Source organism: Haliotis rufescens, unplaced genomic scaffold (genome assembly GCF_023055435.1).
Source record: "Haliotis rufescens isolate VD_foot unplaced genomic scaffold, xgHalRufe1.0.p SCAF_11, whole genome shotgun sequence".
Lineage (NCBI taxonomy): Eukaryota > Metazoa > Mollusca > Gastropoda > Lepetellida > Haliotidae > Haliotis > Haliotis rufescens.
This window is the reverse complement of record NW_025963791.1, coordinates 13,267,969-13,285,407: the sequence shown is the minus strand read 5'-3', so window position 1 is coordinate 13,285,407 and position 17,439 is coordinate 13,267,969. Positions and strand designations below refer to the sequence as shown.

The window sequence follows — 17,439 nt, the reverse complement described above, 5'->3', positions numbered from 1 at the left end:
GTAAACGGATCAATATTAGGACAGGTATTTACTCTGCAATTTTTGTGCCATAACCACAACACACCAAAATCATATGCATTGTTGTTGAGAATTGAGGGAATATTTGATCAGACCTTAGGCTTCAATGAGGGGGATTCAGAGATACAATGTCACTGTTTGACTGTGGGATTTTTTGAAAATTTTGTATTACAAGATGGGAAAATAAGAACATTTCATCCTCAGCATCTGATGGCAAATAATGCTTCTACAAACTTTTCAAGATTAATTTTCTTTAGAACTCAGAAATTATGAAACAAAGAATTCATTGTGACTAAATTAAGTCACAAAGAATTCTTTGTTTCACAATTTCTGTAAAATAAATGAATAAAATAATATATGCAAAAAGAAGAAAATTTATTGCACGAATCTCCCACTCAGGACAGGACACCTGTTACAATAGTTACTTGTTACTGTTACTTGTTACAGTAGTCACCTTGCACATATAATAACAGATTATATTTTATGTATTTATGGCAGTGTAACTATAGATATGTTTATGTTCTTTCACTGAACTGAATAACTTCAACACTAAGGACATGCATGATTTTTTGACAATATATGTCACAGTTACTTGAACTTGGAGCTAGTATACTGTAATAGGCATTTGTGCTTGGTTGTCATAGTTGCTCATGCCCAAGTTAACCTGTGTTTGTAACAGACAGTAATGACTGATAGCTTTTCCCCAGTTAACCCTCTTTCTGTGAAGGACAGTACTATCTAACATCATAGACTGATTGTTATTCACCAAGATAACCAACATGGCTTTGTATTTTCTGCAGGAGAACATCCTCCGCCGCATCCACCTCCACATTGCCAACGACCACAGCGAGGATGACTGCACAGCCCCCCACTGTCTACCACACCAGAAGTTTTCCATGTCGGTCTGCGACCAGGTGAGTGGCGCCATCTACCAGACAGTAATGACACAGTTCAGGCAGCTGTGATGATGCCATGGCATCCACCCTATTAATTTTTCAATATTCAGTCTTTGATGTGCTGTAATATTTTTGATTTTTAACCAATAGGGTTCAAAACAAGGACCAATAACTGTCATACTTACTCCTGAAAAAACTTCATATACTTAGTCAATGGTTGCTGATGACGTCACTCATACAATAAACAGGTCACCATCCTTTGAGTCGTGTAGTCACTTTGTCCTTTTTCTTATATTGATCATCACATAGTAAGGAACGACCTGTGGAGAGATGGGTTAGAATAGGTCTTCAGCAACACATGCTGACGACTATGCATGTTGTAAGAGGTGACTTACGGGATGGGGTTGTCAGGCTCACAAACTTGGTTGATGTCATCGTATCCCAATTGCATAGATAGATCCTCATGATATCAATCACTGGATTGTCCAGACTCGATAATTTACAGACAGCCAACATATAGTTGGAATGTTGCTGAGTGCGGCATTAAATAACAAAAAACCCAAACAGTTAGGAAAACAACATTTTTATTCATTTTGTATTTGATTTTAATTCTTATATGAGTCAATTGGCCATGACTTATTAGCTTGTGTGTTGGGGAGGGAGGTGGACTGAGATCATTGTGATTATCCTCAGCATGGAACTGTCAAAGCTGTCAGGGGAGACTAATTGGTCATTTTTCAATATTTCTTGTCAAATGTCGCCGTGAGCCATCCCCATTGATCAACTTTGCCATCAATAAAGTTGACAGATGGAAAGGCCTGGGGCCATTGGGTACAACCCATAATGCCCATTGCTGCAGTAGTTTCTTCTGTGTAATTAATATTGATTTACCTAAATTGATTTCATATTACATACACAGATGTATCCATCAACAAAATAGCCCAGCAACAGCTTGCCATAAAACACTCACAAAGTTGCATTGGCAGTGATTTGTCTTTGTGTTTTGCTTGGTATTTTTTTCACTTCTGTGAGCATATGATTGCATGATAAATATGATGTCAGTTTGATCATTGGAATGACCTTTATGTAGATTATTGATTCTATGTAATTTATTTTTGTAAAGGATGCTCGCTTTGGCCATGGGAGGGAACTTTATATTTTTTATTTGCTTTTTGGTGAGGAATTATTTACATGTAGGGATGGTTGGGTGGGTGAGTGGTTATAGCTCACTCTCTCTATGCAGTAGACTCACGTTTGATTCCCATTGAGGATTGGTTCATGGGGTCTGCTGGCCTAAAACATTAAAATTTCATTTCCTCAATGAATAAGCACACAATAGCTTTGCAGGAAAAAGGCTTTAAAAACTAGCTTAAAGAACACCACACAGATTGCAACACATTCAGATTGCATTTTGTAGAACAAAATAATAATCTGAAATGTCTTTGTGTTCTTTTTCCCAATTGGCAGACCAGGATTTCTCACAAAAACATCTGAGATTTTCATCCTGATTTACTGAATCACTCTGTCTGACAATTTAATGTTGCCATTTACAGATTGTGTGCCCATGTGGAGCCAGTTCCAAGCCACACAACTTCCAGGAGATGGTGCATTATGTGACTGCAAATAATCTTGTGTAAGTACCATAGTTTTACCTTAGTACTTACTTCATACTGAACTGTGTTTACCTTGTCATTGATACACTTCAACTTGGTACTTCATTCACCATCATATTGAAAACACTGATGTAATTAAGATTTTTTTAAGATCTTTGTAAGATCTTTAGAATGTCGTGTTCTCATTCTGCTTTGATTTTATTTTGTATTACTTCTTAAATATGAATTTACATTAATTACTTGGGTATACAAATTGGTGTCATTGTGGGTGTGCCTTTTTTCCAGGAATATCTCCACACAGTTGTTGTGTAAGATGGATCTCCACCTCACTAATAATGTTTATCTTGATGATATAGGTCCCAGGCTCGCCTGATGCAGAAGAGCGGTGATGTACTCCACCCAGACAGGTTCGGTCTTCTACTGCGAAGCGCTGTTGCCATGGGCGATATTCGTGCATGCCCTGTAAGTATATATCATAGCAAACACATTATATTAATCATTTCTAACATAACACCAGGATAGTACAATTAACTTAGGAACTATTGTCAGCGTTATCTTGATGAGTTATTTTTCTGTGTTACAGGGTAACTGTGGGAAAAGTGTCCAGATTCGAAGAACGTTAAGGAGCTGCCCTGATGTTGGTGAGTCTGGCTGAAGCATCTTCCTTTGCTACAATCCTAAACTTGCTCACATTATTTCTGAGTTCATATTGAAGCCATTGGCCACTTGCAGTCTTAGCCTGTCAAGAAAGGAGTGATTATTGTATGTATCCTCTTTATAAGGTTTTATATTATGTTTTTGAAGAGTTTCATATTAATGAAACTATGTTTATACAATTTCAGTGAGTGTTGGACTAGTTTGGGACTCTGACCATCCAAGCATCGAAATGACAACTGAGGTAGCCAGAAACATTGGAACAACGATCATGTTGCAAGATGTAAGTGGATTCTGATAGTCAAACTTCCAGTGTCATAATATCAACTAATTTTTGTTGTAATGTGTTGTGTGAAGTTATTGTAACATGACACTGATTCTGTGTGCAGGTGTTCCATTCTGTGCTGTTGGACATGAAGTCCCTTCCCAAGCTGCATCTGGTCGGTGTAGTGTGTTACTACGGCAAGCATTATTCCACCTTCGTGTTCCACAGCAAGCTCAAAGTGTGGATCTACTTTGACGACGCAACAGTCAAGGAGGTATGGTATAAATCCATTATCACCATGATTATTCAGTGAACATATGTTCACTAGGTAATAAAACATGCTCTGTTTGTAATATCTGATGCAGTGATACAATAAACATGATTGTTTTCTGTTTGCCAGATTGGTCCCAACTGGAGCCATGTTGTGGACAAGTGCATGCGAGGGCGCTACCAGCCCTTGTTGCTGCTGTATGCCAACCCTGCTGCCACTCCTGTACCCGTGGAGACGGCAATGAAGAAAAGGACCATGGCCGAGGGATACTCCTGTCCTGCATGTAAGTACCTATTTGATAGACACCCTGTAGAATTCCTGTCACAATACATAAGCAGTGCCTCTTAGATGGTTGGGGGCGGTCGGGTAGCCTAGTGGTTAAAGCGTTAGTTCATCACGCCGAAGACCTGGGTTCGATTCCCGACAAGGGCACAATGTGTGAAGCCCATTTCTGGTGTCCCCCGCCGTGATATTGCTGGAATATTGCTAAAAGCGGCGTAAAAGCATACTCACTCACTCACTCACTCACTCTTAGATGGTTGGTGGTTGGTGGTCATCTGTCTGATTTTATGTGTCCATTAATCTAGTAACCCCATGGGGGTTCCGAGTTAGAATGGGATCCCAGCAACCTAAGACCAGTGACTTGGGTTGATAGCATGTCCTCATACCTCAATGTCCCCCGCCGTGATATTGCTTGAATATTGCTAAAAGCGGTGTTAAACCAAACTCACTCACTCACTCACTCATACCTCAATGGCATGCCTGGTCTAGTCTCAATTATTTACAGGCTGCCATCATGTAGTTGGAATATGAGTGTGGCGTAAAACAATGTAGAAACAAATTAACCTGATATCGTGGATCACTGCTTATGGCTTTCTCAAATATTTATTGTCTTATAATTTGGCCTGACTTTGGTGGCTTTAACATGAAACAGCATTGACATTCTTACTGATGAGACCAGATCATTTCTCTGTACAAGTGTAATGAGCAGAGACAAATTACTTTCCTAGTGATGATAATAGGAAATGTCATGTTTTAGATTTTGATTATTCATGTACAACGTTTTCTCTTTTTTTCAACAGCCTCATACGAGGATAGTGACAGCGGTTTGGACAGGACACATGAAAGCATTAAGAGCATGCCTACTAGAAGGTCAAGGACACCCAATCCTGACCAACATGCGAACACTGATACAGGCAGAAGGGCTGTGACTCCCGGACCAGAGAACTGGCAAAATGATGCACCTCGACCATCTGCCAAGCAGATTCAAGCTGAACATAAACGCCAGCCAAGTTTCTTGTATGCCATGTCAGGAAAGCCTATAACCAACAATGCTCAGCCGATGGTGAATGGCAGCTACCATCCAGAGAGGGATATTCTGTATGGCGGGCAGTCGTCGGGAGACCTCCACACTCTTCAGGAGGATGGTAATGATAACTACACTCTGTCAACAAAGGACCCATACAGACGACCATCTCTCAACTTCGATCCAACCAACTTGCCTGTCACACAGGCCATGGTAAGAGGGAATGAAGCCCATAGGAAGGAGAGTTTCAAGAAGGGAAAGGAGAGAGTCCGCAGTGATGTCGTCAGGTATCAAGTCTCCCCAACAAGTCAGCCAAATTCTGTGGAATATCCCATGGCTTATCAAAACACCATGTCAAATGGAGAGGACTCCGTCAGCATTAACTCGGACATTGTCAGCCCAAACCAGCACCGAGTTGTGCGTCCAAAACCGTCTGCTCATACCTATGAGAATATTGACAACATGTCGCACAGCCCAGTCCAGTCTGGTCTTGCAACACTGCCCAGAAAGAAGAAGCTAGTGACGGCAGAACAATATCGATCAGAATCGGAAATCAATGTCCTTAACAGACAGAACTCAATGGGGAACCTCCACATCAAAGACCATGTTAACAAGCCACTGAACAAAAAGGCAGTGCCTATACCTGTGTCGATGCCCGTCATACCTAACATGGCCAACGTCAGGCAGGAGGGTCAACACGGAGGAGATTGTGTAGATGGTGGTCCGGCTAGCCGAAGAGCAGCCCCTCTACCACCAGGGCAACCTCAACGACCAGCTCCTCCAGTGCCCAACCATGACAAGCAAGGTTCATCCAGCAAGACACCAGATGGCAAGAAAACCAAGACCAAGAAGTCTGCCAAAAGTGGCGAAAAGAGAAAGAACAAGAAGAACAAAGATGGAGATTTTGTGGACGATCCAATCATGTATATTGAGCGGAGTATGGTTGAGAACATCCTGAAGCACCAAGGGGTCCAGAGACAGGGGTCTTCTGTCAGTAATGCAAGTTACACCAGTGGCAGCAGCATTGAGTCGGACAGTATGATGGGTAGACTTCTAGCAAGCCGGAATGCTGAGGGGAAGAAGGCCTTGAGTGTGGAGATTCCATTTGACAATGTGTCCATAGGATCATACAAAGATTCTGGGTATGGCAGCAGTGATCGGAACAGCTCCAGCTCAACTGGAAGTGAAACTGTTAATCCTTACTCCGTGTACTTCCTTTCTAGAGGTATGATAGTTCCCAATACCATCAATAACCATCACCCAATGTACGATCGCTCTCACAGCTTGAAGTCCAGTTCCAGTCCTGATAGTCTTCAAGATAACCAGATGTCAGATGTCCACAAGCAGGGTCCTCAACCTGTGAATGGACACATCGGACATGATCAACATCATCAGAAGCATGATCAACTGCATGGCCGGCAGGTTCTGCATCCCATCAAGGAGAGGAGTTTTGAGGACACACTCAGGTCATCACCTGCTCCTTTCCAGGAAGCTCCCAAAACTGTGGTTGAGGTGCGACGTCCTGGACAGCCACAGTCGTCCCCCAGCCCAGCTCCATCCCCGCCTGAACCAATAACCGTCACTGTGCAGAGGGAAGGTGAGCGTCAATGATATCAATAAAATCCAATAATAATAATAGTATTAATAACCACATTTCCTTTATTGATGTGGCTGCCATAATAAAGCCAGTGACCATATTGAATGTATAATTCTTACAGCTTCTGTTTCTGGCACACATATTTGGATCTGATAATAAAATGAAATGAGAAAATGGTTACTGCTATGGTTTTCAAACTTATATGTTTCTATTACACTTCCAAATGCGTATCAGAGACTTGTATAAATGTTCATGATTGCCCTACTCTGTATTCTGTTTGACCTGACCTGTATGCTTACCCTATGGTCCTGTGTGTTTCAGCTGCTGCTGGCAATGATGGGTTCCTGATGCTATGCCGCAAGTCAGATGATCTGATGGACCAGTGCATTCTGTCTGAGACTGATGGGAAGCTAGAGGAAGCTCAGCGCTTCTGTGAAGGCGCTACCGGTGAGCAGCATAATCTGCATACAAATGATTTTCACGCTTGATATATATTTTTAATAATGTTAATTTGAAGGAACAGCTGGTCGATAAATGATGTTATTTTTAGTTCTGTTTGTCACGACAGTCGATATTCATATTGACAGTAGCTAGAGGTGACAATATATTACATGTCATTGTCAATGAACTTCTTTTTTTGTCTAGTAGACCTTTTTATGAATAATGAATTCATTCTTCTATATTAATATTTTTATCAGTGGTTTGAAGTGACTAAAATAGTAATAAAAGCTCATAGCATCTTGGGGAAAGTTTGTATAATACATGTCTACTTTTTTAAAGGTTGTCTGCGTGAAGCTATGAATCAGAAAAATATCACCCACCAGTCGCTAGTCTATGCACAAAGGAAGCATAACGCATGCCTCCTGAAGGCAAGAAGTCTCACACTCCGCATGAACACACGGGCCATGCAGGACAGGTCCACTGACTCACAATACAACAGCAGGTATGTGGGAGTTGTTGCCCTTGCTTCAGACTTTTCAAACACTCAAGAATGTATAGGGTATTTCAGTAAATGTTCTTATAGCATTAATTATCCAGTGTCCATTCTTTGTTAATGGGAATTTTGATAGTCTAGTGGTTTAAGTGTTGGCCAAAGACCCTGGTTTGATTCCCCACATGGGTAAAATGTGTCAAGCTCAACTTTGGCGTCTTCCACCATGATATTGAGTATTGCTGCAAACTGCATGAAACCAAACTCATTTAAATCAGTTAGTAATTAGCACAAAACAAACACACGAATGAAGCCAACAAGTTTTCCTTAGCCAAAATATTATGTAATGATGTGCCAAATGCAGTTTTTTATTTACCTTGTATTGTGCTTCTAGGTTGACTGTGAACAGCAGTGACTCAGACACATCAAGTCAAGATGGTGGTTCGGTTAGGAGTAGCAGTTCCAGAGACAGACTTCAGAAGTGTGCTGCAGGCTCTGTGGGCTCTAGTTCCTCATCTCAGATTCAGCCTAATAAGGCTCACTTACGAACTGATAGTGGGTTGTCGCACCATGAAAGACAGGGTAGCAGTTCCTCCCAGCATCATCGGCAGAGCAGCTCCTCCACGCTTGTGGACAACCTACAGAAGGAGCCCCGGGAGGATGTGTATTCTCATCATGCAGTGACTCGGTCCAACTCTGATCAGTTCAACCACAATCATACAATGGTTCATTCTCACACAGACAGTAATCTCTCCACAAAGTCATCTTCCTCTCATGCTTCAAGTCAATTTTCTGGATCTCAAGAAAATAACATAGACATTTATGCGACCCTTCCCAGGAGGAAGAACAAAAAGCCAGTAGATCCTAAACCCAAAGACGCAGATGTGTACCAGTCATATCTCAATAAGCAGAAATCATTAAATTCCAACCTGAATGTCGACCACATGCGGACATCCTCTGGTTCCAGTACACCCAATTCAATGGATGGGCGTGAATCTGATTCCGGAAGCTCCACGGGACGAACTAGCAAACTTAGCCAGTCAGAGATAAGGGATCTTCTGGAGAGGAAGTACATGAGAAGACAACAAGAACAGATCTCCCAGAGGTTTTCTAATCCTCAGCGAGATGGATCGTCTTCACAGACTGTTAATGGAACACAGAGCTATCCATATCAACAACAGCTACACCAACAGCACCAGCAACAAGCAGCAGCAACGTCTGCAGCTCATCCCCGTCCTGCCCAGGAAGTGAGGAACAAGCCAGTGACAAGCCAGTCATCAGAGGTTGGTAGAAGCCAGAGACCTATGTGTCCTGCACACCTGAAGCCGGCTGACAGGTCCGGACAGTACACTGTCTTGAGGCAGTCTGGACCAGGTTTACAGCAAACAACCAACAAACCAAGTGTTCCACAAAAGGGTGTATCACTGAGTACTTCGAGAGGTCCTCCCAATGGATTGCCACCGAAACCTACGTCGTCGTACGGCAGCCAATACCTGAATGTGCCGCAGCATCAGGGACGGCCGCTGGAACGAAGCGCCTCACAGCCTGACTGTCAGAAACTTGTAGATTCCTCGCTCGCTAGTAACCCAGGTACTTTACTAACTGACCCACAATGCCTGTCTCATAGCAAGAACATTGGTCCTATTTTACAACATTTGTCCCCATTCTTTTGAAACCAAGTAAAGGCTGTCTTTGACACAAACTGTTTCATGTATTTTCATCTGTCCCTAATGGAATTTCATTAAACCCTTTGCATGAAACCTGCATCTCATTTGGCCTTCAGACAATGTTCTTGCTAGTACTTGAAATATCTGTGTGATAGGGAATGTGATAACATCTTCAGATTAATCCTACTTTGTTTCGTCCTGTGATGTCCAATCCAACAACATCCTCGATTATCCAGGGTATTGTATCTTCAATCACTATGGAGACCAATGGGCCCAGGGTGTATATTGTAATAGAATGGAGGTATAATTCCCTGGAAAGTCGAGGATGCTTTCACAATAGTTTATTAATGACTTCTCTTAACCATATTAACACTTTCTGAAAGCGGTGATACTGGCTTTCCTAGCTAATACTTTCTTGTCTTAACATTAACCTCTGTAGACGAAGCTTAGGCAGAATGTCTGTCTGTTCATTAACTCTCCACCATAGAGAGGCAGCAGTCCTGTCTCCGCGAACATCTTCTGCCGCTCTTGTGTCATTCCCAGTATTCAAGTGTTACTGTGCTTGCTTCTCCAGGTGGGCGTGGTCCCAGTAATTCCCGGGGGCGGGGGGATGTCCATCCTCCCTCCTCATGGTCGGGACAACTGTCTACTATGCGCCAAAATTCGGCTGTAAGTATTGTGTCCCGATAGATGGGTCACCGGTTACCTCCCTTGGTTTTGCATGTTGTCTTGTGTGTAATGCATGGTGTCTGATTCTGGATTTCATTGGCCGTATTTCAACCTTCCTTGATTTGATTCCATTAATATTTTTTTACATTCAATTTGTTTGGTTGAATGTTAGAATAGAAATAAATACTAAAAATGCATGTTTGATGTTCTCTTTTTTTATTGCAATCTGCTGTTTTCAGTTTTTGCTAAGGTCTGTTGAGTAGCATGAAAAGTTGCATGTTTTTGTCAGTACATCAGCTTCTTAAAAATTATTTCATTGTTTTGTACCACTTTTTGTCTAAATATTGGATCTTTTAGAAGCTATGCACATTTTAATACTTGTCATTAATCTGTGTGACCTATGGCAGACCTTATTCTGCTATATCTTTGAAAAACACTGATAACAATTTTGACTGTTGTAATCCCTTCATCATACTAAGAACAGAATATCTTTTGATGCTGATAGTAACATTCAGTGCATGTCTCCATCATGCTTTTCTCCCTGATTTTCCCCACCAATGTGTTGTATGTAAACTAACTGCTGTAGTCATTAACCACTGTAGCAAGCACTAACACTCATCACAAGTTTCTGACCATCAAGCTGTGAGTGAAGGGACCTCTCTTATACTCACAATCTTTCAAGCACATTGTCACAAATGTGTACAAGCAATCATAACTTGTTTTTTTGCTCCCGGGTTCCTGTTTGTCCATGTGAATTATTACCCTTTAAGTTGTGGATTGTTACCATGGTTACCCCTTTTATTGGTGAATAGTTATTTCTTGAATATAAAAGGCATTTTAAATTAAGTGAACAAGAGCTCTTTGTAAGCAATCACTTCATGTGATTCATGATGGTTGCTTTTTTGTTGGTGAAAATGGGACACAATCATATGCAACTTTTGAGATGACATACATCATGTAGAATCATGTTGCCACCTTTCTAATAACATTTTAGACAATAATTCCTATGCTTTAATAGCTTGCAATGCTTAAATGTTGTCCTTGACCTCCTTTGCAATTCCTGTGAGAACCTCCCAAAATAATCCAAAATATTAATGGTCCACTAATGATCAAACATCTTAAAGACCCATGTGTGTTTCTTTGTGTTAACATTGCCCGATATTGTATTTCAGAGCCAGCCCGACTTGCGAAGTAACCAGCTGTTGATTAATGATGCTTCTTATTGTGGTAGTGATAACTCAAGCGAGTTAGACGACGTAAAACCCAACGTTAGTGTCCGCGCTTTAGCATCCCGCTTCGAGACTGTGAATGTTGAACCCCAGACCCGCAGACACCCTGTCCGAAAACAGAACTCTGATGTAGGGTACATTGGCCAGCGACAGAGAAGCAAGTCAGAGTCAAACTCCTCTGTCAAAAAACCCAAGTCTGTGTTGAAGAACAAGAAAGCAAAGAACAACTGGCCAAGAAAATCTGTGACATTTTGTGAAGACATTGCACGTGTGGCAAATATTGAAAACTCACACCTTGGTTATGAGTCTGCTACTGAGATGTCAACGCCAAGGTTACGTGTTGATGATAGGGCATATTACAGTGACGACGAAGATAGATATAGCCACAAACCAGGGTACTCCGACTCGGAGGTAGAAGACATGGACAGTTCTAACAGTGATGAGAGTCCCCCGGTTGGGGTGCCTGGAGACCAGTTGTGTCATTTGTGCAGCAAGAGATGTGTTGTAGTCGGCAGCCAGTTCTGTGTTAACTGCCAGTTCTACATGAGTCGTATGATGCCCAACAGTCAATAATCTGTCCATTGTATATCAGTCGTATCCCTCAGGCAGAGCATTTCTTTAACCCTTTCTTCCGTTTATTAGTAGAATAAGAACATTGAGACATACATTTTATACATTTTTTATCAATGCTAGTTTCTTGGCATTGTAGGGCATGGTAAACAGCATTTTCAAAACTTTATATTATCAAAATTTTATTTCTCAGGAATTAAAAGCATTATGTCATCATTCATCATTGAATACTTTTGCCATTTTTTTTACAGTACAGAGAAAGGGTTAATGAATCTGAATCTATTTCGTCCAGTGGCATTGATGCCAAGTGATGCCTTGTCCAATCTGTCCATTGATACTATGCACTACTACGCTGTTATTGATGCTGTGCTATGCACTCCTTGTTGCAGGGGATGTACCGGAGCTGCCTTTTGTAATTCCCTATATATTTGTAAAAATGGTCTTTGGGATATTCTTTTTGGATTTTGGGAGTTTGATGTCAGCTTTTTCTGTTGCTGATATGTAAATGTATATGTTGCATATTTTCACTCATGTGATGGGGTTTGGACTCGATATGAAGAGAACAAATGATATTATTATTAAGTGTTGTCTAAATTCTTTGTTTGGTTTAACCAAAGATATGAACAGTATGCATGTAAATTGTATAGATTGCTGGCACAGTTTTATGCCAAGCTTAAGTAAATTGTAAAGATGTTTGTGGAATTGTTTAGTGTGTGTAAAACACAATGATGTAAATACATGACTGTTGTGAATATATGATGCCTTGACATGATCAGTGAGGTACGGAGCAGGGTTATATGTGTATGGGGCGATAACACACGTATTACGCTTCATTTGACTGCATACTTTCAAATATCTTCCAACATATCATCAGCATCAGACAACTGCCATTTCTCCTCATTTTGCTGAATGTGGTATTGAGTATTATATCTGATACATGCGTGATACGGTGATGTCGCCCCACACAGCAAGATGTTAATGTACAGACCGAGATGTACTTAAACATCTAGTCAGCACCTCGTGTACAGCACTGTCTCATTATCACTTTTTATATTTTTATGAAAAATATACAACAGTGCTGGTAACATTGTTGAAGATTTTTGTAATATCTCATATCATATTTTCCTTATGCTTTTTTCAGCCTGTTAAGACGACACTCAACACATTGGATCATTGTTCCCTAAGGCAGCATTCTTTTGGGGCTAATGCATGACCTGTTTATTTATTGTCAGAAATATGTATACCAAATTTCATATCAGTCAGTTTTACCCTTCCATACCATGTTATATATTTATCCTATAAATAATCATAGGATTTATATCTTTGGCACATAAATTTATGATTTTTAAGAAAGTGTGTTAAGAATATTGATTATAATTGAATTATTTTTTTTAATGAAATATTGAATAACCTCATAAAAGATATTTTTTGTTTCATCTTTCTTCCTATTTATGTCTGTGTTAGTAATATATAATTGTCATTTATTAACCCTTCCATTAGCTAATTCTCATGTTTATGCAGTATCTAAAGTAGATGTGAGCATTGGTCAGTGTAAGAGTTAATTGAAGATGACATTTGATTTTTAGGAGTGAAAGGTTTATTGTTTAACCACCTACGTATCCTTTTCTGATTTTCGCTTTCGAGACTTGATGAAAAGGAGCACACAATATGCTATGCCCAGACACTGGTCATAAATAGTGATGGTTAAAGAATTAATCTTTTCTACCAACAAAAAGATTTGATTTTTTGTGTAAGACAAATAAGTTTTCTGGGATTATAATAAGTTATGTTTATCATATCAGCAAGTTGTTTGTTGAATTAGAATGTTTATTTTTGTAACAAAGTTTGTTGCCAGGAATGTGTGTAATTCTGCACAAAAAAGTATCACATCCAGCTTGCTTGTCCTCAGAGAGCTTTACTTAGATATTGCTTTAAGTGTAAAATGAAACAAAATGCTGTATTCTTTGGAAAATAGATTTCTAACCTGGAAACCTAGCACAGTGTTTAGATGCTGTTTCTTTGGTATTTACTGCCATAGTATGTGGTTAGAGTAATGAATAAACACTTTGTTGGGGATGGTGATATAAAACATGGAATTGGTGATTTCTCTGATGGAAATGCACACAGTAACATATCAAAATACTTTTTATTCCATGGCCATTGTGTTCGTGGGTGACATTCCAGAAACATCAGATAACATGTACATGACCATTGATGACATCAACCACAGGCTTATATCATGAAACAATATGAATAAAATAGTTTACAGAAATATAATACATGCATTGTTTTCATTTTCCTGAACAAGTTGGTCACTGTTTACAAATGGGTGTGATTTCCAGTGTTAAACCCTTACTTGGACATAAGATGAACAGGTACCATTGTTGAGAGGGAGATAGAGAGGTTGGTCACCAGATGCACTAGAACCACTACTGGGTGACATGGACAGAGGGTCATCTCATAGACCTGCAAGGTTGGGCATCGGATGAGCAGGTGCCATTGTTGAGAGGCAAATAGAGAGGTTGGTCACCAGATGCACAAGAACCACTACTGTATGGTGTGTGTAGGTTGTTATCAGATGCACTAGAACCACTGTTGGGTGGTGTGTGTTGGTTGTCATCAGATGCGCTAGAATCACTGTTGGGTGGCATGAACAGAAGATTGGTCATCAGATGCACTAGAACCACTATTGGGTGGCATGAACAGAGGGTTGGTCACCAGATGCACTAGAACCACTGTTGGGTGGCATGGACAGAAGATTGGTCATCAGATGCACTAGAACCACTATTGGGTGGCATGCACAGAGGGTTATCTCATAGACCTGCAAGGTTGGGCATCGGATGAGCAGGTGCCATTGTTGAGAGGCAAATAGAGAGGTTGGTCACCAGATGCACTAGAACCACTATTGGGTGACATGGACAGAAGGTTGGTCATCAGATGCACTAGAACCACTGTTGGGTGGTGTGTGTAGGTTATTCATCAGATGCACTAGAATCACTGTTAGGTGGCATGGACAGAAAGTTGATCATCAGATGCACTAGAACCACTGTTGGGTGGTGTGTGTAGGTTATTCATCAGATGCACTAGAATCACTGTTGGGTGGCATGGACAGAAGGTTGGTCATCAGATGCACTAGAACCACTGTTGGGTGACATGTACAGAGGGTCATCTCATAGACCTGCAATGTTGGTCATCAGATGCACTAGAACCACTATTGGGTGGCATGGACAGAAGGTTGGTCATCAGATGCACTAGAACCACTATTGGGTGGCATGGACAGAAGGTTGGTCATCAGATGCACTAGAACCACTATTGGGTGGCATGGACAGAAGGTTGGTCACCAGATGCACTAGAACCACTGTTGGGTGGCATGGACAGAAGGTTGATCATCAGATGCACTAGAATCACTATTGGGTGGCATGGACAGAAGGTTGATCATCAGATGCACTAGAATCACTATTGGGTGGTGTGTGTAGGTTATTCATCAGATGCACTAGAATCACTGTTGGGTGGCATGGACAGAAGGTTGATCATCAGATGCACTAGAACCACTATTGGGGTGTGTGTGTTGGTTGGTCATCAGATGCACTAGAACCACTATTGGGTGGTGTGTGTTGGTTGTCATCAGATGCGGTAGAACCCTCGTCATATTGCTTTAAGATGGTTAAACAGTGTAAGTCTGTTTGATCATTACAAAGCAGGCAATCCATGTTTACTTAAGGTCTCTTACGTAGGATGACAGGAGCAGACATCTCAGTCCCTGAATAGCTCTTCTCATGGCTGCAAAGCTGCTGATTTGAGCCAAGTGATGTTCACACAGAATAGCCACAGTCATAACACATGAACCTATATTGTAATAACCACTTAACAAACGGCAATATTTATTCAATAAACATGTTGCATGGATGGCTAGTCAATCGTCTAAAGCAACGCTACTCACATTGCAGAGATGTTCCTTGTAAGCCTGCCTGAAACCTATGATCGTGGGTTCAAATCCCAGACTTCCCTCATTATATTCCTTGGTTTGTCAACACTGTACCCGCTATATGCCCGTGCTCGTCGATTTCATGGGTGGTAAACGTTTAAGACCTGCATCGCGCCAGGCTTCCCCAACGTTGATCTGGAACGCCATAAACGAATCATACCAACAAATCGAGCCCTAAGTGGGTTCCCTTAAAAAAATGCGAGTAGTCGATATGGCCCTAAACCCGGCTAGAGAATACAATATATCAGAGACTACCGACAAACGTACTGCCAGGGCCAACCAAAAACCTTGGGATTAAAACCTCCGCTCGTCACTCCTAAAACCCGGGTTCGATTCCCATATGTGTGCATCACTATATTGTCTGAATCCCATTCTAAGTGTCCCATAGTGATATTGATAAAATGTTGAAGGGGCGTATAAAAAACATACTCGCTCCCTCTGTTTAAATAATAATTGTCTTTGTTTCGTGACTGGACTTACGTATTTCTACGTAATAATTAAAACTTTGATTACGGGAAATACCGTCCGTCTACTTGTGATATATGGTTACAACCGGAAGAGACTGCATAGTTTTGTTATGACTCGGGGGAGGATGACGCTTTGTTGGAGGTGATAAGCGTTTGTGGTGAACTAGCGAGGAGGATTGTCAGTCACCAGCAACACCATACCACGGAAGCATCCTACGTAACGCCAGTCTACGAGCCTAGTCTATTAGCGCTGCCCCTTGCCTCGTGATGCAATCATGCGAACAAGGAACAGCATTTTGGGAAAGTGGTGTGAATATAAAAATATAAACATTAATGGCAATAACTTAATGATCATACAATAAATCACGACAGAAATTAACACAAGTATAAAATCGCACTTTCCAAAAAGTTAACGATTCTACAAAGATTGATTCTATTGTAATACATAGATAGAAAAGGAAACAGTTGAAAGACTGTTTCGCAGAATGATTCTGTATGGTACCTGTGTTGTTTTTGCATATTTTGAACAATACCAGCTCGTTCATATCTAAATATTAGATGGATTAATATTGGACACGTATATTTCAGTTGGCTGACCGAACCCAGTGTACATACACACTGAACACGCGTCCCGAGTATCCACGGAATGTAAAGTATGTCATAGGTATTCTCAGTTGTCTCAGTTGTCATTCCTTCATATACACCTAACTATGAAGACGTTTACCTAATACAATGTTCAAGGCGTGTGTAGGTCTCCAGCAACTATAATAGAGTGAGTGAGTGAGTGAGTGTGTGAGCGTGTGAGTGTGAGTATGAGTGTGAGTGAGTGAGTGAGTGAGTGAGTGTGAGTGTGAGTGAGTGAGTGAGTGAGTGAGTGAGTGAGTGGGTGAGTGAGTGAGTGAGTGAGTGTGAGCGAGTGAGTGTGTGAGTGAGTGAGTGTGTGAGTGTTTGAGTGTGAGTGAGTGTGTGAGTGTTTGAGTGCGAGTGTGTTAGTGAGTGAGTGAGTGAGTGTGTGAGTGAGTGAGTGACTGTGTGAGTGTTTGAGTGTGAGTGTGTGAGTGAGTGAGTGAGTGAGTGAGTAAAATGGGCTTCACACATTGTACCATGTGGGGAATCGAACCCTGGTCTTCGGTGTGACGAGCCAACGCTTTAACCACTAGGACACCCCACCGCCCGAAGAAGAAGAAGAAGAAGAGAAGAAGAAGTTTATTCGGCATCAAAGGTCAAAACATAAGACTAAACGTTTGCACATGGACAGGTGTGACAAATGTTATATTTTCTCAATAAAATATACAAGTTAC

At 41.1% G+C, this 17,439-nt stretch overlaps 1 protein-coding gene across 5 annotated transcripts in view; it reads left to right on the top strand.

The window, feature by feature from the left end:
• LOC124141125 overlaps positions 1-13,963 on the top strand; it is a 43,418-nt gene extending 29,455 nt beyond the window's left edge. For 3 of the 5 annotated variants that reach the window (XM_046509024.2, XM_046509023.2, XM_048392261.1), the window contains exons 5-17: positions 819-932; positions 2,468-2,547; positions 2,884-2,989; positions 3,111-3,168; positions 3,370-3,464; positions 3,571-3,720; positions 3,847-4,000; positions 4,800-6,620; positions 6,942-7,067; positions 7,401-7,563; positions 7,946-9,141; positions 9,793-9,887; positions 11,060-13,963. In XM_046509024.2, the coding sequence (XP_046364980.2) occupies positions 819-932; positions 2,468-2,547; positions 2,884-2,989; positions 3,111-3,168; positions 3,370-3,464; positions 3,571-3,720; positions 3,847-4,000; positions 4,800-6,620; positions 6,942-7,067; positions 7,401-7,563; positions 7,946-9,141; positions 9,793-9,887; positions 11,060-11,689 (4,788 nt within the window). In that variant the 3' untranslated portion in view covers positions 11,690-13,963. The remainder of the gene's footprint in view (positions 1-818; positions 933-2,467; positions 2,548-2,883; positions 2,990-3,110; positions 3,169-3,369; positions 3,465-3,570; positions 3,721-3,846; positions 4,001-4,799; positions 6,621-6,941; positions 7,068-7,400; positions 7,564-7,945; positions 9,142-9,792; positions 9,888-11,059) is intronic. The other 2 variants (XM_046509027.2, XM_046509028.2) reach the window with 2 other exon arrangements.
• The last annotated feature ends 3,476 nt before the right edge of the window (positions 13,964-17,439 follow it).